We start from the raw sequence: 24,544 nt of genomic DNA, 5'->3' as shown, positions 1-24,544 counted from the left end.
ATTTGATAAGAAATAAACTTGAAACATCACCAGTAAGGCACCATAGTTTAAAAAGAAAGGCACTTTAAAAGAAGACCCTTCCGACACGACTTAAAAGAAGACACGACTCTCACTCAGCACAGAGGCTGTTACAGTTACGACAAACATAGCCAATATATGATCTAACTTATATTTATTCTATATTTTATATATAAGTATATTTTATATATATATATATATATATACATATATACATATATATATATATATATATATATATATATATATATATATATATATATATATATATATATATTCTATAACTTATATTTATTCTAAAAACCACGATTTTAAAAGTAAATGAAATCTACAGACTTTTGGTGTAAGGATGTTTTGGTTCAAAGAGGATGATATACAAGCGGATACATATGGCGCAAAAATTGCTGATCTTTCACGATTATATAGCTAGAAGGTAAAAAAGGTGGTCCCACATTGTCAGCCTCTATCTAAATTTGGAGTCTGCCTGCTGATGATTTTTAGCACAAAGTTCAGCATAGCAAGTTCAAACTCAAGACTTTTCTTTTTCAAGCAGTTGTTATGGAGCTATACTAGGTTAAAAATTAGAATACTTATATTTTTTCCAGCGGTAATATAAATATATCTCAACTCCTAAAGTAAGTTTGGTACTCAACGCACAAATTGATAGCATATAAAATACTTTTTTCCCTTCTCTTTATATTAATACATAAATACGTAAGTAATTAGTACCCAATTGGACCACCTAAGACCAATCCCCCCACCACACTCAGCAATTTTCTAAATTATAAACCAAGCAATTTTTTAATGTTATAGATGCACGAGGTTAGGTACAATTTGAAAACAAATCAGCGCAAGATTAGACGGGCCATCTACAATTATTTGTTATTTTTTTGGGTTGAGATACTCGCACCCCAACCCTCTTCAAGGATCGTACCAGCATGCACCTCTGTTAAAGATTATTTTACAATAGGAAGACCGATTAGAAAATAAGTTCGAATCAATATTCTTAGGAAAATGGTTGTCGGAAATGCCGCAGCAAAAATTCACAAGAGGCTGTTGCAAGATATACAGGCCACTCTTTTCATTCATTTTTTAGTTAAATTTTTCTATATTATCCCTTTATTGAATTTTTTTAACCTTACACCACGAGTCTATAAATAAATATACAATTTAAAACAATCCGATATAGTCCACCACTTTTCGAACACTAACTAAGTTGAGCAGGAATCACGAAATCACACCCGGTAGTTCCATAAGAAGAAAAACCCCTATCTAGAGCTAAATACCAAGTTGATTATCCAAGATTAAAACTTTTAAGTGATATTAATTTTTACTCGGCAGATTCTTATGGAGAGGAGATGGGGGAGGGGGGGGGGCAAATTTTGTCAGAATTTTGAATTGCAACTTTAAAATTTTTGTTTGTGTAATGTTCCAGTGATTCTTAAAAATCTAAGGGAAAACTACACCTATGCCAAGAAGATCCAATACTAAAGTTACATAAAGGCCCATTTAAAAATCCAAAACTTAGTTTCCTTATGGGAAAAAGAACGTGACAAAAATTCAAAATTTTTTTTTTTCAACCAACCAATATTTATTTTTCTTAGCATCTATATTAAAATTAATTTTCAATTAGTAATATAATTTGAAACTTAGAAAGTTAGTAAAAAACATGTTCACAACTAAATTTTGGACCGCGATTAAAAAAAAAAAAACCTTGGAAACACTTTCCAGACCTTTGTCCCCCCAAAAAGAGGTGTTTACAATAATATTCGATAGCTTATGGGACAACACTATTATTCTTATAGAAATCCTACACGGCAACACCTTTGCTAAATACGCATCCTCATTTTCAGCTAAAACTGCAAGCACGAGCGACAACTCATTTACTAGCTTTTAAACAGGTAAAGTCTTTTAGCTCTTACAACTAACTACTCTTTGTGGTAATCGTTTTTATCCATTATAATAGTTTGTCAATATTCTCAGTTTGGATGCCGTCTTTTTGCTTTTGATAATATTTATTTAATTTTTTGAAATTTCAAATTTCGGATGCGCTTTATGTATTTTATTTTATTTTTTCAATTCTACACAGATAGAATATTTTAGACTTATTGTTGTCTTGATAGTTGAAAAAAAAAACAACATGTAATTAATTTTAGGGTCAGAATTTCGGTAGGAAGCACTGAAATATTTTAAATATAAATTGGACATTCAATGATCTTGAACGAGTTGTTTGAAGTAGGGAAAGATAGTTAAATGCTAAAAAAGAGTGGAGAAATTGAATTGATCTAAAAAGACTAGATATAAGCACGACTTTCATCCCCACTTCTGGCATGGACCCTGCTTTAAATCAAGGATAATCCAAATGGTCAGTCTTGATGGTCGCCAAGGTCTTAGTCAAGAATAGTTAGAATTATAAAAAAGAATACCTAAGTCAATAATTAGAGATTATGAATGAGAATCTTTAACAGAAGTTGTATCGGAACAATAATATGTTGATGTACTTGATTCAGATTTGGACCGTCTTCGTCCTCCTTCTTTGACTGGAGTTAAAAAATTAGAAGTCCTTAGAGGACTAGATGTCTCTTTGATTATTTCTTCTAGTCGTGTTTGAGCTGACTCCTGAAATATAAAATAGAATTTGAACAGAATGTCTAATCAATTTCAACCATTCAACGATGTGTATATTTCCAAGAATTGCCGCTTTATGTGAAATCAAATCTCAAAGACCCCCCCCCCCCCTCCCAACTCTAACTGCATGCATTTCTGAAATAGTGTATAAGCAGTAAATACCTTTAGAATATGGTTTGTTAATACTGACTTGCTTTAATACAGATACAGAAATTTTACAGAGAGTCAACCTTTAGCCTTAACCGTTAATAGCTATGGTTTTTAATCTATTGACGCTAGCCATTATTCGATAAATCTTAATCCAAAAGTGTGGATTAAGAATTTACTTTAACAATATAGAACGTATCCAGGTTTTTTGTGGGGGGGGGGGGGGGTTACAAAAAAACTTTTTAAGAACGCATCCAAAAGTTGTTTATATTCTTTTTTTTTATGTTATACGAGTCGGACAAATATTTCGGGAGAAGGGGGTTCAAACCCCCTACATGCCCGCTGGAAACGGCCTTGTTAATATATTTACGTTGCCGATGGAATAGACTTTCTTATCTGGTCAAGCAGGAAGCCTTCAACATTCAATTAAAGAAGGGGAGATTATATCATGTCTATGCTTTTAGAATATATTAGGATTTAAAAATACAGAACAGTGATCATTTTTAGCTAACCCCCAACTTAAATTTATATTAACGACAAAAACAGAAATGTGATACATCAAGAAATTTCGAATAAAACCTCTGTTTGAATGCAAACATTGATACAGATTTACAAAACCACTTTTGTTTACCTCGATTTTTGCACGATTGCTTTTTTTTTACAAATTTGTGTCTGACTTTAAGGGCACGGGTTACTTTCAGCGTTGTTAGCAAAAAAAAAATACAGGAATAATAGTTTTCATATATACCCTAGGATCTTGGAAAAAAAAAAAATCAGTTGACCATTTTTTTTTTCGTAAGATTAATTTCTTTATAGGAGTTTGTTAAATATGAAAATTCTATTTAGCATATCTATTTACATTTCCAATATGAAATTTCCTGCAATGGAAATAGAATGAAAATTTCTAAACTGAAATAATGAAATTCAGCAACTTTCAGACACATACTAGGCAAATTTCCCAGTCCGAGGCATAATCGCATGGAACAAACCGAGACCGATTTAATTCAAATACTCGATTCAAAACCGATCAAAATTTTTGAAGTGTCAAAGCCGATTATAGGGCAGCTATGAAATCTTTATTTAAAAGGGCTATTTACATTCTTTAGAGCCATCATCCCAAAGGTTGGACGGATTTTATCACCCTGGATCCACATTCTTTGGACCCTTGACTGTTCAGATTAAAATGGGAATCAAAATTTAATCTGATGCAGTGTCGGGCTGCAGAGGAATATGGAAGGGTTGGAAGGGGAATGGGAACCAAACAATGCGTCTTCAGAGCGCAACCTGATTATTGAAAACACGGGGGCTGAGGCCCTATATAAATAGCCCATTTAAAATAAAGGCTCCATGGATGCATCGATCATTATGCCTTTTTACAAAAAAAAACATTTGAGCTGACCAATTTTTCAGAAACTATTCATAACTTCCCAGATCTTCCCGTGATCCTCCGACAAGTAGTTTGTCAGGATCCTGAAATCCTGATAATGATAATGGTCCTGGATAATGATAATGATAACAATCAGGATAATGATCCTGATTATTTTCCTGATAATGCGATAATTAACAACTATCGGTAATATAAGATAATGGAAAGCTATTTTAGCAGAGGCCATGAGATTTGGAAAGCTTGCTTTCACATAATATATACAGGTTTCATACTTCAAATGGCCTAGCTCATAGTACACTCCCTGTGAAAAATAAGTATGGGAGATTGTAGTCTCAGGTTACTAGGCTGCACTGCAAGCCTGTTTTGAACAAGGACAATGCGTTTTCTAATCATAAAGTCGGGGGCATCTCGAAATTTACTAAAGTAAGTATGTGCCACGTTTTTTTTTTTTTTTTTTTTTTTTTTTTTTCTGTCGTTTTATTTTTGCAGGCGAAATGTAAAGATAATTGTATAGAATATAACATAAATGCTTGCATTCACGCTCTATTCTTTACAAGGCATAACTCCTCCCAGATTTAAAAAGGCACAAATAATTGTCAATTACTTTAAGAAAAAAAACTAGTTAAACTAAAACTATACACCAGAAAAAGAAAGAGGAAATCCCTAAATCCCTAAATTTTTATCATCTAAATCCCTAAATAAAAACGAGCAGTATTTAAACAGTAATTAGTAAATTAGTGCAACAAATGGTACAACTTATAGACTCATAAACGGAAGCTAGATCAGCAACTCCTGATTTTTGGTATATACTACACCCCCCCCCCCCTCTTTGTACCCCATATGGATGCAAAGAGGATGGTCATATGTAAAAGGTAAAAGGGAGGGGATCCTCTTCTCCCTAGGATACGACTAAAGAACCATTCTCCTTGCAAAACTGAATGAGTCACCACGAAAAAATCGTTGTTACGCTTTAAATCTTTTTCTCATTTTTACTGAAATAATGAAAAGTAAAAGTTCTGCTTTTCCTAAATTACTGCTGGAAAAAGGCTTAATTCGTTCAAAATATGCTGGAATTCGTTCAAAATACACTTTTCAATTCCTTCTTTTAATACGAATTTCTCCTCCAAATTCATAAATATATATTGTTTATTGAAGAAATTACGCTGCATGTTGCAAAAGTTGTGTTTTTGCACGAAAACACACCAATGCGGCCCAACAGTTAGGAACACGTTACATATAGATATATTCAGTCTACCAGGGAAATTCAAGACACGTGGCTGGCATGGAAGATACCTACAAGTAATTGCAGATCCGTTGAATGAGTTTGAATATTGTGGCAGTCGTCCATCATCACTTGTGGGAAGATCCTTACTTCACTGACAACACCATATTCTGATTCTTTTAGGGTTATTGCAAAAGGTGTCATCCAGCTAACACACTGTGCAATCTGCTCAAAACGATAACCTAAAATTCAATAAAAAAACATAGTAAAAAACGAAAAATAAGTTTCATATTTTCCAGGCTATACAAAAATATACCGTTTAAAATACTGTCAACACAACAATTAGTAAACAATAATCTAGTTAGATAACTTACCATACTCAGCTCGCATCCTTCTTAACTTTTTTTAGTCGCTTATTCTTCCCTTATATTCCTTTTCATTTCCAAGGACAGCCATTCTTGGCGATCTCCTCTCTACTATTGCAAAAAGTAGAGCATGGCAATTTGAAGCATCTCTTTTTTCGAAAGACAGAATTCAAGGCCAAAAGAGGCAGGAAATATTTCATTTTCAGAATGGATACTTTAGAGGTAAGAAAGTATATCCAGTTAGTCCAGTCAGTCCAGGCCAATCAATTACTCTATACTAGTTTCTTTGTTAGACTTTTACACGTTCTAATTTCAGAGTAAAAATTGGCAATTCAATCACTGAGCAGTTTTAGGTGATCCTAAGAAATATTTTCACCCCCCCCCCCCCACTGGCATATAACATAGAATAATAGAATTTTATTGTAAAAATTACTATCACAGCATGATTGTCGAAGTTTAATTTTAGGTCCAAAAAAGCCCTATATATATATATATATATATATATATATATATATATATATATATATATATATATATATATATATATATATATATATATATATATATATATATATATATATTCTATAACTTATATTTATTCTAAAAACCTTACTTATATATATATATATATATATATATATATATATATATATATATATATATATATATATATATATATATATATATATATATATATATATATATATATATATATATATATATATATATATTATCTTCAGAACGTGACGTTCAGGTCAAACATAATTCATTGTAAAAAAAATACATAAAAAAAGTCAACACTTATTTAAAAAGGCAAAATTAAAAATAAATAGAAAACAATTAAATTAAGGAAAATACATAAAAAATATGATGAGTCAAAAATTTAGTTAAAAAGTCAAAAATAAAAATAAATAAATAGATAACATTAAATTTAATTACTAATTTCCCTGGTTATCATATAACTCAACAAAACTCGGAACAAAACTCTTGCAATATCTTTCATGTCTAGCGGGGATGGGAGTCAGTTTGGGGACTTTTTGGGATTTTATACCGGACGGTCTTTTGCGGGCGGGAAGGTAGGGTTCGGGGATGATGGAACGTAATCAAGGAACATACAGGGTCTTGGTACCGAAACGAAGGCATAGGAGGTTCCTTCTCTCGGCCAACGTGACCTTACCTTCACCATTTATGATTATAAAGTGCTCGTTTTTGGACAGTTTCAATTTTATAAATATGCTCTGAAGAAAGACCGAAATGCCACAATGGACAAGCAAATTCCAGTATTGGCCGAATAAAAGAACAATAAAGTTGGAGAAGATACTTAAGGGGGCAAGAAAATTTTAACAATTGTCCACAATGGACAAGCAAATTCCAGTATTGGCCGAATAAAAGAACAATAAAGTTGGAGAAGATACTTAAGGGGGCAAGAAAATTTTAACAAGAGTTTTAGAAGGGAAATTGAAGGAGAAGCTTGTTTGAGGATAGTTTGGACATGGGCATCCCACTTCAAGTCAGCGGTAATTGTCACCCCAAGTAGTTTAATGCATGTAACAGAGATTTTGGGATGAATGGGGTCTGTAAAAGAAGGGGGTAATTAAAAAAAAAATTAATTGTCATAACTGACGATTTATTAGCGTTAAATTTCATCTTCGACAAAGAAACTTCCTGCGTGACATCATCAAGTAATGTCATAATTGAGCTTTTAGTATTTCGTCGATAAACCTCAAGTGCAGACAGGTCATCCACATACTTCCATTACTCTTTTTCTCACATCGCTCAGTGTTTGACTTTCTCACAACTCTATTTTTTTCTTAAACAATGAAAAACTTTAGCGTAAAGAGCGAGGCGATGAGGAGGGGACAGCCCCTTTCATATACGGAATAATTTCTGTTCGTTTTAAGTTTTAACGTCGTTCCTAACTTTCAGTTAAAAAAAACTTATTTTTTTTTACTTAATACGAACAAGGGGTATTGATAGTTCATCGGGAAATGCTTTTATTAGATCATTTGGGATATCGATGGGACAAATGCTAGTTTTTTTCAGTTTCTGTATTTTTCTATTATTCGCCTCACAGAAATTTCCGGGATTTTGACTTTTAGAGTTTCAGGGATATGCTGATTTTCCGAGAGAGGGGGGAACGTTTGCACAATCCTAGCTAGGTATCTATTAAGCTCATTGGCTGTCTGCTCAGGCAGTTCATCCAGAAAGAAATGAATGTTTTTGCATAAGCGACCCCCCTATTTCTTTCATAATCTTAAACCATTGCTAAGTTTTGCCCTATTTTAAGTAATTTAGTTTATTCTAAACATAATGAGAAGTAGAACAACGTATTTCTTTCTTTATTTGTTAACGAAGGGTTAAGGCATCCTCTTTATTTTCAAGGCAAAAAAGTTTTAGTTTCAAATGGATTAGTCCTTTTATTTTTTATTAATGTAAATTTTATGAGGAACATACCTTCTTGGTAACCTCTGGGAAACAATTTTGGTTGAAACAAAATAACCTTTGAATTTACACACGACAAACATTATCCCAACTCTCGGACGTAATCCAAGATTCAAAATATAAAAGACCTTGACTTGTTATTGGCCGGTACGAAAATTCAGAAACTGAGAATTTGTTTTAAAAACTAGCAGTGGTTTCAAATGTAACATGAAATGATAGCTACCACAGAGGGGGGAAGGGTAGTTGGAATATTGTAGAAGGTTTTAAAAGGTTTTAAGGTTGGTACAAATAACATCCAAACTGGTTCCACCTTTTGTTGTAGGGAAATCAACAATTTGCTTAAGCTTCTGATCATTGCATAGATAAGACTTAGTTCGTTCGCATCTCCTGCTATAAAGATGTCGTCACAAAGTCAAGACTTGCTTGTAGCCTGTCATGAAAATTACAACGAGAACAAGCATTCTGTCCGGGTGAATAATAAAATGAGCAAGTTATTAAATTAGTATAAGGCCGCGGCAGGCAGTTGGGCTTTGTGGATATCCAAATGATTTCATCGCAATCACCTAGATCTGGTACATGGATAAGGGTAGGAGATAGGCAATCCTTTGGGAAAATCATTAGTCTACTCCTCCTCTTTTTTTCCCAGTGGGTGGTAAACCGGGCGTAGCTTTATAAACTCCTGAAACTAGTCATTTTAAGGAGATTTGGATTTTGTGTCTGGACTTCAGTAACTGCAATTATATCAATATAGTTTAATTTCGCTGTTGCTTCTAACTCAACTAACTTTTCAAAATTTAAATTTTCGGCGTTTGTAAGGAGAAAAACGGGGAAATAATAACGTTTTTTTTTTTATATCAAACTCTTCAACAACAGATTTCTTCAAAAAAGCTTTATTTTGAGGCAACTTTGGCGGGGTGCAAGTATCAAAATCAATACTGGAAGTGGGGAGAACGTCCCTCAAATGTAAAATATTATTCTTCGGGTTATTGTAGAGAGGTTTGCCGTAAGGCTCACACTTACCACCCTGAACAGAGAGACAACTAAACCAGTTTTGAAGTGGTAGGGGAAGAGGTTCACTTTTAAAAGTTGGGGATAAATCGAGAGAGCCGCGGGTGAAATTTTGCTCTTTTGCAAAATTTTCTTCTATTAAAGAGGGGAAACTATATCTTTTAACTGAATAATCACGGGTGATCCATGAAGCATTTACTGATTCACGGTTGGACTTTAAGAGTGAAGCTTTAACTAGGCGATGGGATGGAGCGGATTTTTGGGGCGGACTATTTATTATAGGATAATTTTCGCATGTGGGAACTCTTAAACCAGAGTCACACTGGTAAGGTAGCCAGGGGGGATAAAGTGCAAGGGAAGGGCGAAAGGCTTCATGGTGATCCGGGAATAGGTCAAATTATCCTATGACCGCATATCACCAAGAGACCCATTTTACTTAAAAAAAAACTGTATATAAAAGTAAAGCAAACGTTTTTGTGCATAAAAAAAAGAAAATAAAAATACTATGAACAACTTTTTAGTCCAATGGCTTAGTCACCGATTTTAAAATTAAGATTACTTGAAACTACCAGAGGTGGACGGGGCACTTGCCCCGGGCACAGAAATTTCAAATAAACAATCTAACATTTCCTAATTTTAGGAATATCCTTCCTAATTTTATTATATAATTAAAAATTAGGAATAATCCTTTCCTAAATAACGTAGACGGCGCAGTCGGCAGTAAGTAAAAGCAAATCAAATCAGAAATTTTCATTTTTGTCATATCTTTTCCCATATAAACTAAGAAGTCAGATTTAAATAATTGAAAATTCTGTTAAAATTTGACCTGAAAATTTTTGGGAGACAGGGGGAGGGGGGGGGCAATAATCAAGATTTTGCCCCGAGCAAAAGAGAGGCCAAGACCACCACTGAAACTGACAGGAAAATTTTCAAAATTCATTTCCTCACCGTGTTATAAATGGAACATGAAAAAAATATCAATGGGAGCTATCTAAGTTTGTTCGACAGTTGAATGTTTGTCATTAGAAGGGAATAAGGAAGTCAATTTGAAAGTCTAAAGTACGACGAAACCTTTATATTAATAATGATTCCTAAAAATAAAAGAAAATGTAACGAATTTGCCACATTTTAATATATAAAATTGACAATTTTAGCGTAGAAATAATTGATTGAGAAAGTTTAACATCATGGACAGATAAGTGAAGAAACTGCGGAAAGATTTAGAAAAACAGAAGATTATCATCTCCTCACAATATCAGCATTTTGGTCATGACTTCCTAAAAATTTTTAATCTTTGGAGAAAGGTTGATTTTTGTATTTTCCACAGATTCAATTCAGTTTACATGTGAGCAAATATTTTCATAAATGAAATTTATTTTAGGCAAGAAGCAGAAGAAGTCGATTACTGAAGATTTATATGCTTGTATTCGTCTTGAGAACGACTCATTATAAGCCAGACTTAACTAAATTGACGTCACAAGATCAACGTCAGAGACGGCACTAATACAAAAATGAACGTTTATAAATAAAATTGATTTAACTATGGTTGTTTTTATGATAATTATATTTCTAGCTTTTAACGTCTACTTACAGTATAAACGCTTATTTTAATTTCTTTAAAACATACCTTCCACTAAAAGACTGCTACAAATAAAAATACCATTGATCCAAATGTCTCTTTAATATTAGCATTTCGCTTGTTTTTTAACCACAGCCAAACAAGGTTGCTAACCCCTGTATTAGTATTATATTAAGTTGCACGATATTTGCACTTAATAATTGCGACCTGACATACCCTCGGTTATTCCGCGGATATTCTGTTGTCTTTTGGCTGTTTTCCCTTGATATTGGGCACTCATATAAGGACAAAATTTAATCGAGGGCATATTCATTGTAATATCAATAAAGGAAGCAGTTCTTTCTCTTTTTGGATTGTATTTCTCACTTTCTCTATCATTTCTCATTTTGTTTTTTCTTGCCATTTTTTTTGTCTATTAGGCAACCACCTTCTAATATTCAGAACTTCTAATTTCGTTCTATCAATTAAAATACAAAAGCAAAACTAAATATGAGTTCCGGCAGAAAGCTGTTCAGTTATTTTTAACGGATGCCTCTTTCAACGGCTCGATCGAAATATTTCAACACAGCCGTTGGCCCGTTATGACACAATAGTTTAAAGGATAGAAGTGATGAAATTTTGTGGAAAACACGAAAACAGCTGCTTCTGTGCGAAGACACAGCTGTGTAAACCTAGGGTGATACTATTACGAAAATCATATTAACCTGGATAGAAATATCATTTTTCGGTCTCGTTTATAATAACAAAAAAAAAAAAAAAAAAAAAAAAAAAAAAAAAAAAATTGCCATCGGCCAATTGGAGACAAAGCCAAGCCAGGTAGTCTGAGTGAGAGGCAAAGCTGGCATAAGCCTTTTTCAGGATTTTATAAAAAATGATGTTATTTTCAATTGTTGTTAGATATTGTCTATCATCCATCCATCCATCCATCCATCCTAGGGTAGAACTAAGGTAGATAGCCATAGAACTAAGGGATGATCAAGATTTTTGGTTTGACTCTTGACGGAAAATGTCCACTGGACTTGTATGCAAAAGGAGGGAATGGATTCACTTGGACTCAAAAGCGAACAAGTAACCTAAGTCTAATAGGCTTGCCCGCTTAGAGTCTCAGGCGGACTACCGTGTTTTACGATTGACACATGGCCGTTAAGTCGCCTGGAATCGCAAGCAAACAAGCGTCCAGTCCAAAGCCTAACAGGGCTCGCCCGCCTGCCTAGAGTGTCGGGCCAGGTTTAGAACCCAATTCACAAGCTCAGACAGATTCGCTAACAAAAAATCATTTAAATATAGGGTTGACCGAAAAGTCGCCTGAACTTGCAAGCCAACAAGTGTCCATAGCCTAATAGGGGGCCTATTAGGAATATAAGACACCAATATCCTCGAAAAAAGAAATTAATATTTGTTTAAACATTCCCAATAAAGAAAATACATACGGAAACAGAATTCGCATTAAGACTGGAAGTTAATATCTGCTTAGTTTCTAGCACTACAGGACGATTCTGTGGTAGGTGTTGTAAAGTCTATTGTGCGGCCCTTCGTGGTAGAACTTATTGTTTATATGTATGTATGCTAAGTGTTTTTTTTTGTTATTTAATTACATATTGTATGTTATATATATATATATTGTTTTTATATTACATAGTACGCATGTTATGTTTTACAATTTATCGTCCGGGTAAAAATTTGTGACAACAGAAAACCCAAAGGGATTAGTTGAAATTCCTACGTAATTTGACTTTTAAATGAGGAACAAAAAGAAGACACTTGCAGTAAGGGCCGTATCCAGGATTTTTTTTTCGGCGGGGGGGGGGGGGGTATAAAAAATTTAAAAATGCATCAAAAAATTTTGAATTCATTTTTGTTACGTTTTTGTGAGTCGGAAAAACACTTCGAGGAGGAGGGGGGTTCAAGCCCCCTAGCCCCTCAGCCTTGCTTGCAGTAATGCAACTTTCACAACTTTATGCGAAAGTACAATAAAATAGTTGGTACTAATCAACTTATAAAATGGTTTCATTCGACATGAAAATGTATTTTGTCGAGGAAAGCATATTGAAGCCTACTCGCTAGTTGATTAGTACTGACAAATCTAGGCGAAAATATTTTGTAGATTTTGGAATTAAGGCATTGATTTATTTACGACATAAATTTTCATCCTCACACTAAAGGTAACTAATCTATGGTTTAAGACTACTCATAATTTTTAATGATATTTTGGAGAAAAGTCCTTACTTACGTCTTCGCTAAAGGAATCATCTCAGTCATTTGAAATGAATAAAATGAGACGGACTTTGACAGAAAATCAGGCAAAAATTAAGGTTCTACTTTTTCTAGATACAAGCAACTAAAAAAAAAAAAAAAAAAAAAAAAAAAAAAAAAAAAATCTAACTTAAAATAAAAATGTTTGGAATTCAGGTCTTTGAAAATTTAAACCAGTCGAATAATTAAGCTAAAGAATAAAAACTACAATAATTGAGCTACTAGTGCAAAAATATTTAGATGGCTTACCGGATGCATTCATGGCTTTATCGCTCCCAATAAAATGATACATGGCGGAAGCAGCAAGAATACTATAGGGATACATCACTGAGTTTATGTCTATTGTCACTAGATCCAGAAGTTGTGTTACTTGCACAAAACTCAAACCAGAGAACTGCCTCTTCTCAAAGGGATCTCGGGTGCATGACACGTGTTTGGAAGTGCTGTGTCCACTCACTTGCATATATAATGATAGCCATGCAACAACTGTCACTGGAGTCAAATCCCAATCAAGACACTAAAGGAAAATTTAGTAAGCATTAGCGAAAAGAATAAAAGAAGAAGCTATGGGACAGGACCTGGGAAAGCAGAAACAAACGTTATATAAATTAGAACCAGAAAATGGAAATATCTGAAGAGTTGAAGTACATATGAATGTATGATTCAGTAAATTTATGATTTAATAATTTAAAAAAAAGAAGAAAAAAAAAGAAGGTTTTAAAGTTTTTTAATTCTTATAATTTTGGCTTTAATTTGTTTTTTTTTCTGTCTGCTTTCCACGTTGTTTGTTTTTTTCGTTTTTTTTTTGTTCACATTTCCGTTGAGAAAACGTAGACGCGTTTCCTTCTAACTTTGTCTTATAGTGCTGAAGAAGAGAGGCGGTTGTCCTTACGAAATATTCGTTTCCTTTCGTCTAGTATTTTCGTTTGCCTTATAAAACCCCATTCTCGTTTTTTTGTTTTGGTTTCTTAATCCTTTTTATGGCAGGCCAATGTGGATTATGAAACTATCTTTGATTCATAACACAAAAAAAAAGAAAGAAAAAGCAAAGGGCTATAACAGAAAAGAACAACAAAACTAAAAAACTAACGCCCAATCAGCTCAAAAAATTTTAGAATACGAAACTTTTGGAAATAAATGGAATCACTTCCAAGCTTGTAAGGACTGATGCAAATTACAGAAACTTCAGATAATAGGATGCTACTCCAACTATTTCAGAATATCAGATTTTGATTGATAAAAAAAAAAATCTCAGAAGATATTTTAAGCGTAAGAAAAATCGCCCCAATACATTTACATTACCTAGAAATTGCTAAGCACTTTTTTAGAAGCATTTTTTTCCACAACAAATGAAAGTTTAAGAGTATAAATATAGATAAGCTGGAATATAAAGGCTAAAGTGTCATTGCCTAAGCGTCAAATATCTATCCAGTCCATATTTTGCTATGTGAATTCTTTGTCTCAGAGAAATAAATACAAAAGGGGAATTGAAGATAATTTATTTCTTATTACAAAATACTATTAAACTCCTATAGGCAAAGACCATAACTATCTAAACAAAATGTGACAACATAATAAAATTACGTAGTGTTTTGATAAAAATACATGGCGTTAGCTTTCTCACGGATTTCGCGAAGCCTAGAAAATTTTATCAATTGCTAATGTCCAGCTTTTAATTTTAAAGTACCACTCCAGTCCCAATCTAAAAATGATAAAAAGTGGAATTTTATTAATAAAACTAGCTCTAGTTGATCACCATGGTCATAGACTTACATGCGGAAAAAAAAGAAAAAGAAAAAAGAGAAACACTATAGAGTAAAGAAACCACAACTGGTCCCCCTACCTTCATTATTACAAGTTCTTTTTCTTGTATTTCTATTTCCGAACATGCGCCGTCTGTTACGTAGGCAAACTCCGCTAATTTTGGAGGATAAATTTCTTCCATTTTCGCAGCAACAAACAAGCAGGATATCCCTAAAAAAAAGCGAAAAAAATGTTCAAGTCTAGACATTAACAAACCTACCTAAACTTCATTGATTTTTTCAAATCAATCTTTTTTCGACTTTTTCGAATCATTTCGTTGATTCGTTGATTTCTTCCCAAAATTAAACACACAGTCAATTGAGGTGATTTAATTGTTTAAAGAAAGATCAATGTCAAATCAAATCAAGTAAATAGGTGTTCAATTTAAGATTAATAAGGATCAGCTCGAGTTGGGGGGGGGGGGGGAGGGAGGGGGGTACCGCTTAGAGATGTTTAAGTCAGACTAAAAAAAGTAGAAAAAAAGCTAGAAACTATGTTTGCTTATGAAAGAAACAGAATGGGAAAATACAGGTAATCGATGGTCAAGCCATCTCAACTAGTAAATTCTAGCAACTACCTTCAAAATTATCTGAAGAACTTAAATGTAAGCATAGATAGGGGCAATCTGGGAAATCATGCCTTAAGTCTTGAGATTACTAGCTTCCAGGTCAGACCAAGACCTAAATATGCTGACATATACATACGTACTATAGATGGACTTCGTCCAGATGCCTATAGGAATGATCCTATTTAGTTTCTCCAACGAAACCTAAATATAGAATACATCCATGAAGTATGCACGACACAGCTAAATGAGTAATTTTGGGATTACAACAGGATGCTAGGCTAATACGAGGTGAACCAAAAATAACCGAATCAGATGGATCCAAAAATAATTTTTTTTTTTATTGTTCAAATTTTATGGACTGACTGTTTTTCTTTTAGGTTTCTTTTATTTCTGCACTAGAATCAATACACTCAATTGGACTTCATAGCACATTTGATAAATAAAAAAAATGGTGATTTTCCAGAACACTTGTGGCGGAGGTATTTTTTGAATCAGCCTATTAGGAAAGGACACATGTATTTGCAATCACATTTTCAACTTTGATTTCAAAATTGAAATATTCAAAAATGTAAAAACAGAAGTAACTCATAAATCCTTGCTTATCGGCATGGGGTAGAAATCTATATCTCCCGCGAAATGCAGCTCAACCGGTACCAAAAATTCAGCCAGTGCCAGCAAGGCATATGCGGTAGGCAAGTAGTTTTGTTCCCTCGTTCGTCAAGATTTTTAATTCTCCACCCACTCGTCGATAATTGTACATATTTATTTTCTCGAGTTCATTATTCTTTTTATTCGCTTGACTCTGTTTAGTTTGAATCTGTGATATTTCGAATCAATTTATATTTTTGCATGACGATGGCTATGCCTGTGATTTTCATATGTTTTATATGTTTAGTGTCTTATTATGACAAAAACTGCCGCTGATCGGCATGACCGTTTTTATGGCGTTTGAAAATAAAATCGTTATTTATTTATTTATCTAAAACACAATAAAACGTAAAACATAAAACATAATAAAACGATAAAACATAAGTAGGAGGCAAATAAATGAAAAATAATAAACTGAAGTACATCAACAGTGCAAACAGACAAAATCAGAATTTAGCATAATCGCATGTTTTATTTACATGACAAATGAGCTGCGGTGCTGATCAGTTTTGACTAAATATAACTTGGGAGTCATCCCCTTACGTAAAGTCTGCACCCATACCCTTCCGGCTTCGCACCATAGTCGTGAAATATCGCGAGCGAAATATCGAAGAACCATATAGCGAATATCGAAGAACCATAGAGCGAAATATCAAAGTAAAATTTTGTCTACGTCATCGAGGATCCAACGCTAACTAAAAAATACCCAATAAAAATATAAAATCCTGTAACAAATAAACTTTATTTAACATTTACTCTTAATAAAAAAAAAATTCTTCTGTTTCAAGCAAGGATTTTCAACCTTTAGGATTTAAGCGCTCTTATTAAAGTCCTTAGGCCCCGTGCCTCTTCGACGCTTTCCCCTTCCCCCAGTCCTCGCAAAGACAGGTATTTTGCACCTGTTTGGACTCACGATTCTGCAGTGATTATTTAGGGAAATGTCGAAAATGGTTAAACTTTAATCAGTGAAAATTCACAAGATTGAAACTCGTGTAGGCCTAATGATTCCACTAATAGATGAAAAAAAACGAAAAACTTCTTTTTACCAACAACTGCCAACAAAACAATTAGTTTCAAAATTACAAAAAGTATAAGTACTTGAAACAGTTTTTCTAAATACTCTATATTGCACTACCCCTGATCAACTAAATTACTAATATAGTCCTCAGCTAGCTAAATATTATGCTAGTAAGAAAAAAACCGCCATAAAATAATCAGTTTAATAGAATATAACACTTAAGGAAAATGCAAGATAGAAAAAGCCACTACATACATCTCAAACTAGGAAGAAAGGATATGCTAATATGGAGAAATAAAAGAACTCAGGATAAAGCTATAGTTTAAATCTTGCTCTAAATAACAATAATCAATTTGTAAAGCCACCGGTTATTTCAAACCCGTGAGGCTATCATAACATTTTATCATTTAAGACCCAATTGGGGGGGGGCACAAGGGCGCAAGGATAGTTTCTGAAGACTACACACACGCCCCTCCCGGCCTTACGAAAGTACTTCTAATCCTCCTTTGAAAAGAGAAATAAATAAGTTAAAACAGAAACTCACATCGAATGAGATTAATTTCCCTAAAGAAAATCACCTGTAAAGAGACTATTGAAAAACAAAACAGAATTTTCAGCAAAGGGTTATACATGAAAATTAAATTAAATGCACTGTACATTCAGCTCGTCAATTTGGAATCTAAAACCAAAGATACAGAAATTTTAGCAAGAAAAACTAGAAAAGAGTGTTTTATAGTACTTTCAAAACTTATTGGAGTCGCAGCTCCTCAATGTCGAAACCATATTCGGAATAAGCATTCTCAGTGCGCTCCCATTTCAACCAGAGTAACTATCAATCAAATTAAAAGTCAAAAACACGTGGAACGTTGAGTTACTCGATCGAGTTAACTTAGAACAACTTTTCTACTTATGAGAATTGCTCATAGTTAACGGCTTATTGACGTAGTTTTTATTTCCTAGGAGACGACAATTATTGAAAAGGGTATTGAATGACAGTATAAAAGGAGTAAAATGGGAAATGCCGATCATTTGGAGATTATACTATTAACAAAGTCAAACATACAAAAAATAAATACACTGTATTAGCTTAAAGTCTGAATAAAGGATTAAAAAAAGGTAAACGGTAAAAAAGAGAGGAAAATGGGAAACACCGATCATTTGGAGGTTATACTTTAGACAAAGTTGAACATACAAATAATAAATACATTTTATTAGCTTGAAGTGTGAATAAAGAATTGAAAAAGGTAAACAGTAAAAGAAAGAAGAAAATGGGAAATACCGATCGTTTGGAGATTATACTTTAAACAAAGTTGAACATGCAAATAATAAATACGTTGCATTAGCTTAAAGTGTGAATAAAGGATTGAAAAAAGGTAAACGGTAAAAAAGAGAGGAAAATGGGAAACACCGATCATTTGGAGGTTATACTTTAGACAAAGTTGAACATACAAATAATAAATACATTTTATTAGCTTGAAGTGTGAATAAAGAATTGAAAAAGGTAAACGGTAAAAGAAAGAAGAAAATGGGAAATACTGATCATTTGGAGATTATACTTTAAACAAAGTTGAACATGCAAATAATACAGTGATGACAATGGTCAAATATGGCTCTGAAGCATTGACGCTCTGAAAAGCAGATCAAGATTTGCTATATCTTTTCTAGAGAAGGTGCATGAGGATTGTTGTAGGTTCCTGATTTACTTACTGCATTTCGAAGAGTAGACAGTGAAAAAAGATTGGTTCAATACCGCTCTATAGGACTGCAACGACAGAGAGGTGGAGATGGCTATGGCACACTTTACAGCAGAACGATGACAAACTGTCGAAGATTGTTCTTTGCAGCAAACCATCTAGGTCTAAATGAAAAGCAGGTCGTCCCCGTCTGGGTTGGGAGGACGTCATAAAGAAAGATTTAAAGGAAATGGGAACTTCGTGGGCGGGTGTAAAAAGGGGAGGCTTTGAATAGATTGGGGTGGAGGAGGAGCGTGCGTAGCTGTGTTGGCCTCAGGCGGCTTGGTGCTGCGGTGAGTTGTTAGTAGTAGTAGTTTGGAGATTACACTTTAAACAAAGTTGAACATACAAATAATAAATACGTTGTATTAGCTTACAGTATGAATAAAGGATCGAAAATCTTGATAAATTTTAAACATATAAGAAAAAAAATTCGCAAGAGAGAAAAAAAATTCATGGACCTTTTGTGTTCACACAAAAGGTCCATGATCTGTAAAAGAAGGGGTAAACATTAAATAATCACTAACTGAAAACGACAAAAAACCTGGGTGTCATCTGACCCATGATAAAGACAGCCTAATAATCATTAAACATGCTCCAACCTATCCTGGAGACAGTACCCCAAGGATAAAAAGTTAAAGTGAAACCTAACAGTTTTTGAAGGTGCCAAATGATTGATATTTTCGATCTAATCATGTCAACCATTAGATATAATAATTTTTTTATATCTATAAATAATTAGAATAACAATTTTGCCAAAATTATTAATAATTTGACATTGCAACATTCAAAAATAACATTGTATTTTTGTTTCATTAATTAATTACACTGATAATCATAAAATTATAGAAAATGATGATTAATTTACTGATCATTTCCCGTTCTTAACCACATTTTGTTTCTTATAAAGTAGCCTCTCAAACGAACTCTACAATCTTCCAGCCAATAAATAGCAGGATACCCACATTTGAGAGTGTTTAAATAGAATCTCCAAAAGGCAGCATTTAATAAGGTTAAAGCAAAAAAAAAATGGTCGGAAATAACCCAGAAGAGAAACCAGGGCTATATATTGTTTTTTTTTTTTTTGGGGGGGGGGGGAGAAAAACTTTAAAAAAAGAATCAATAATTTGTTTATATTCATTTTTGTTATGTTTTTAAGAACCGGACAAACACTTCGGGGGGGGGGGGGGAGTTAATCCCCCTGTATACGGCCTTGAGAGAAACTAAATATAGACACTTTCTGTAAATATTTCGGCACGACCAGGACGCGATTAGAATTTAAAAGCCAATTAGAAGTAGCTTCGGCCACTACTAACGAAAAAAAAACCATTTCACCACCCTCATCAGGAATTGCAAATGCTTGTTATAATTTTAAACTTAATGGCAACTAATGAGAAGAAAACAATCGTTTCTTTAAAGAATGACTGGTCGCAGAATTTTCAACTTTTTCTTTGGTCACGTGAATTAATTATGATGATACTGTGGCTGGCGATGATGGTGAGAAAAAGGATGAATAATAAGATGTGGAGTTATAATTCATATTGACCATCAGAAGACCCTTGAACGCATGTGTGGAGGGGGAGGTGGGTATCTTAACCGGAACTAGGGGTTTCATTAAGCTAATCAGTTTGAACGGAACAGAGTACTATACGCATTTTTTGACTAAAATTATCTCGTGTAATTAAAAAATACTTATTTGCCATTGCAAGTAGAATTTTCAGTAGCCTGAAAATCAGCTACTCTGAAAATTTTCAGTTTCAGTAAGGAAAACACAATTAGCTTTCAGGGTGGGCCGATCATTGTTACTGGCATATATTCTCCATGTTAAGGCTATTCATTTTTAAGCATCATTGAAGAATATTGTCTTCTTGTGTAGTTGAAATGTGGAGGGCAATAATGAATTTCTCATACTGTGTCAACTTTATGCTAGTAAGATAGCCATCGAAAATTCTGACTACCCACAAAACTGTTGATGTCAAGTGATTGGTTATTACATATCTTTATATTCCAATCAATTAGAGTAAGGAACAATTTTAAAGTAAGTCAATTTTAAATAAATAGAAAGAGAGAATAATAAAAAGGTAGATAATAAAAGAGATGATTACCAATTAATTGTAATTGCTGTTTTGGAACATCTGATGTATTACTCAGGTACCTGTCAATAAAATCCACGGCTAAATAAAAAGTTTCTCTGTGAAGCCGATAAACTTCGCACACCTATAAACAATAAATTACCAGAATTAGATTAATATTAGATCCTAAGGCGAAACCTACGGTAGTAAACTCCTTTTCGACGGCACACGGTGACGGAAAACCTAGTTCTTCTTCGTCAACGCATTTTTACAAATTTAATCTTGTAAGATTAAATCTCTACAAGATATAAAATCTCTTTCAATCTTTCTCAATTCTCAGTCCCCTCTTGCTTATTATCAAATGTCCAATCGTTATTATTTCTTCCAATGTAAAATCACCGAATATCCAACTATTATAAGTTTTAACCTTATAAGATAAAAAGTTCTTCGTCAACGCTTTTTTACAAATTTGTCTTTATAACACCGTCGTAAAGTGCCGTATGGCACCACAATTGGCTCTTTTTGATAAAGGTACCAGTATAATATTATATTATAGTTTTCTAGGTCTAGGACCTATAAAAGGTTCTAAGAACCTAATACAAAATAAGCTGAAATGATATATTCAGGTTTTCTTAGAATCATTTTACGCCGTCAATGATTCAAACGGTGTCGAATCCAGATGGCCCAGTGTCTATAATTCACACTGTCCTTTTCGACGGCACACAAGTCTATTAGAGTCTTATCAGGAAAATCAGAGAGAATCAGTTCGAGAAGTCTATAGGGATTTTAGGATATTGCCAGCGGCGGGTCTTCATCATTTTTATATATTAATGTTAATGTATAGATACAATATGAAGCAGCTGCCGGAGTGTTTTAACGGTTGGTTTTACAGCCGATGGAACACACATAACCAAAATACTAGGGGTAAAAATGATGATTATACTCCACCTATAGTGTCTGTCAGGTCCACGTTTTCTTTTGTTATAAAGGGTATAAATTTATGGAATAATTTGGATGGTGATATGAAGAAGACTGAAAATTTTAGTGATTTTAAAGGAAAATTGAAAGAAAAGTTACTAAGTAAGTATGAATTCTATTTTTGTTGGTTTTGAAGGATATTTGATTTAATTTGAATTAAATTATAATTGTTTGTTGGTTTGTGAGTCCGACCCCACAGCATGGATATGGTATGTAGTTGCTGCCCCTGTAGTATTATTATTCTTTATATTTTTTTTCTTTTCTTTTCTCTCTTTTTTTTCTTTCTTTCTTATTATAGTGAATTTAAATGACGTTATATGTATGTATTTTTTTTTACCTGTTTCACCCCACGTCAACCGTTTGGTTTTGGGTGAATCATATTGATTTTTGTATTTAAGCTTTTTGTTAAAGTTAATTAAATATATCACTAAAAATATATCACACGGTGACGGAAGACCTAGTAGATAATTTTTTAAAACAATTACGTATGCCCCAAAAAAAGTTTGTCATACACACGTTCAATGCCAGATAGTTTGGGGGCGGTCTCCCTGGTATGATTTCTGTTTACTCTACTGCAGTTTCCATTTGCAATAGAAAATCATAAATAAAGTAGTCAAATTTCGGCATACCAATCGGTCAAGGACAAAGTCTTCAAAGCTCTCTTTAGCCCCCCCCTCCCTCCTCCTGAATCCGTCACTGTAAATTTGAAGGCTTTCTCGTTTTTTCATCTCAGTTTGGGTATAAAGTTCCCGTTTAATTTAGCATAATAGATCGTTCCATGAAATTTCAATGTCGTATATAGTAGCATAAAAATGTTTGAACATACTGAATATTAGCATATTCAAATAATTAGTAAAACTAATTGAGCACCAAGTTTTTAGAGGAGGGAGCAATCATGTTAAACTTGAGTGACATTTAAAATCAAATTTCTTTTATTGAAGACAATTATTCTTTTTGCAGAAAAACGATGTCATTTCTGAACTATATGCGGAGAGGTAAGCACACATTTTCCAGTTAGTATGTGTTCTTCTACTGCTTTCAAATTGCATAGGTGCACAGGACTGAACCATGGAGATGAAAAGGGGCAAAGGCACAAAACAACCGTTGTTAGGTCTTCCTTATTCAAATTATCTTGGGGGGGGGGATGGTCGGGGTTCTGAAAATCAATTCAGGAATTCCACAACTATAATTTTACGATTTATTCAACCAACATTCCAAAAACTAATTTAATTACCAATTTAAGGAAATGCGTATAACTCAGATAACAACATTTGATAAATAACGGTATTTTTTAGTCATTTTTTCAATCTTTTTCGAAAAATGTTTTTATTTTGATCTTTCCAGAAAAAGGTACTACGTAATATTAATACTTATAAAAGTGACAAAGAAGTTATAGTACTGCAAACACATAAATCTATGCCTAATCATTATAGAAATAAAAGAAACTTCTTGTTTCTTTATGTAATAATACCATTGTATCAATCCCTCTTTCACTGAAAACATTATTAGCTGATATTGAAAATTCTGTTTCCTAATGTGTATGCAATAAAAACATAAATTGATTAAGAAGTGAATTTAAAGCCAGAGGGTCAAATTAAAAATCTGAAAATAAATAAAGTTTACTCGAGATTTAAGTATAAAATCACCAGACATATCATTTTCCCTGGCTTTACTGAAAACATTTTCTATTTGTTTGTACAGGGTTTTGTAAAATTCAAAATATTCAGATATAGCTCATTTACATTCTCTAAAATTTTCCCTTGAAGTACACTCCGATGTGCTTAGAAACGGTAGAGACCAACACTACTATCACAACACACCAGACAAGTATATATCTCTGTGGGCATGTCTTTTTTCCCAATTCCTTTTTTCATTCTATTGATTGGTAAGTAGTAAGCACAAAACTCTAGCTAACTTTTCATCCTGACAACCGATCATGATATATGCATATGAAGAATCTGAATATACGAGTATATGTAGAATAGAAATATAAAATTATCATTTTCATACACTATTTACAGCCTAAGATTGACAAGTTATTAAAAAATATATCTACTATGTCCATTAGCAGTGTTGAAGGTTATTAGAAGAATACGTCCAAGTTTTTCTAAAAAATCAGAAGCTATTGCTTAGAATTATGTATGAAGTGCTGAAACCTAAAGATATTCAATTACATGGTTCGTTATGCCCAATACAAAAGAAAAGCGTTTAAAAGGACAAGGTCTTCGCCTAAGAAAACTACCAGACTTTGGTATGTACCAATGAGAATATGTAAGCTATAACAGTGGAAACTGGTACCAGTGTCGAAAAAAGTCACCAAGGCCATCTAGCGTTTGGCGTTTCTTTTTTTTTCTTTACTTTTGTAATTTCTTTCTCTTTTTAGAAACTGAGATCAAAATCCTTATACTACACTAATTGTGCCTTATTATTACACTAAAAGATGCCAAGAACGCCAAACGTAATATGGTGCTGGTGATGTTTTTCACACACAAGCACAAGTTTCGACTCATATAAGTTTTATATATAAGTATTATATAAGTATAAGTATATATAAGTATAAGTTTTTTCTAAATGCCTTGCAAATTTTTTTTAGTTTTAGCTCATGGAAGTAATGCCAAAGAGGACTGAAAAGACACTGGCAAAACCTGGCCGTCAGACTTGGAAACTATCAATGG

General features: G+C 33.3%; 1 protein-coding gene across 1 annotated transcript in view; it reads right to left on the bottom strand.

The window, feature by feature from the left end:
- Positions 1 to 334: 334 nt before the first annotated feature.
- Positions 335 to 24,544, bottom strand: part of CycE (cyclin E) — a 48,367-nt gene continuing 24,157 nt past the window's right edge. Inside the window, exons 7-11 of the mRNA XM_089098524.1 lie at positions 20,925 to 21,036; positions 14,893 to 15,023; positions 13,299 to 13,566; positions 5,478 to 5,644; positions 335 to 2,637 (exon numbers count right to left, since the gene is read on the bottom strand). Of these exons, the coding sequence (XP_088954650.1) occupies positions 2,464 to 2,637; positions 5,478 to 5,644; positions 13,299 to 13,566; positions 14,893 to 15,023; positions 20,925 to 21,036 (852 nt within the window). The 3' untranslated portion in view covers positions 335 to 2,463. The remainder of the gene's footprint in view (positions 2,638 to 5,477; positions 5,645 to 13,298; positions 13,567 to 14,892; positions 15,024 to 20,924; positions 21,037 to 24,544) is intronic.

Source organism: Artemia sp. Qi Xiang Cuo, chromosome 12, assembly GCF_049724085.1.
Source record: "Artemia sp. Qi Xiang Cuo chromosome 12, ASM4972408v1, whole genome shotgun sequence".
Classification (NCBI taxonomy): domain Eukaryota; kingdom Metazoa; phylum Arthropoda; class Branchiopoda; order Anostraca; family Artemiidae; genus Artemia; species Artemia sp. Qi Xiang Cuo.
Note: the sequence above shows the minus strand (reverse complement) of the source record. Positions and strands in the feature narration are given on the sequence as shown.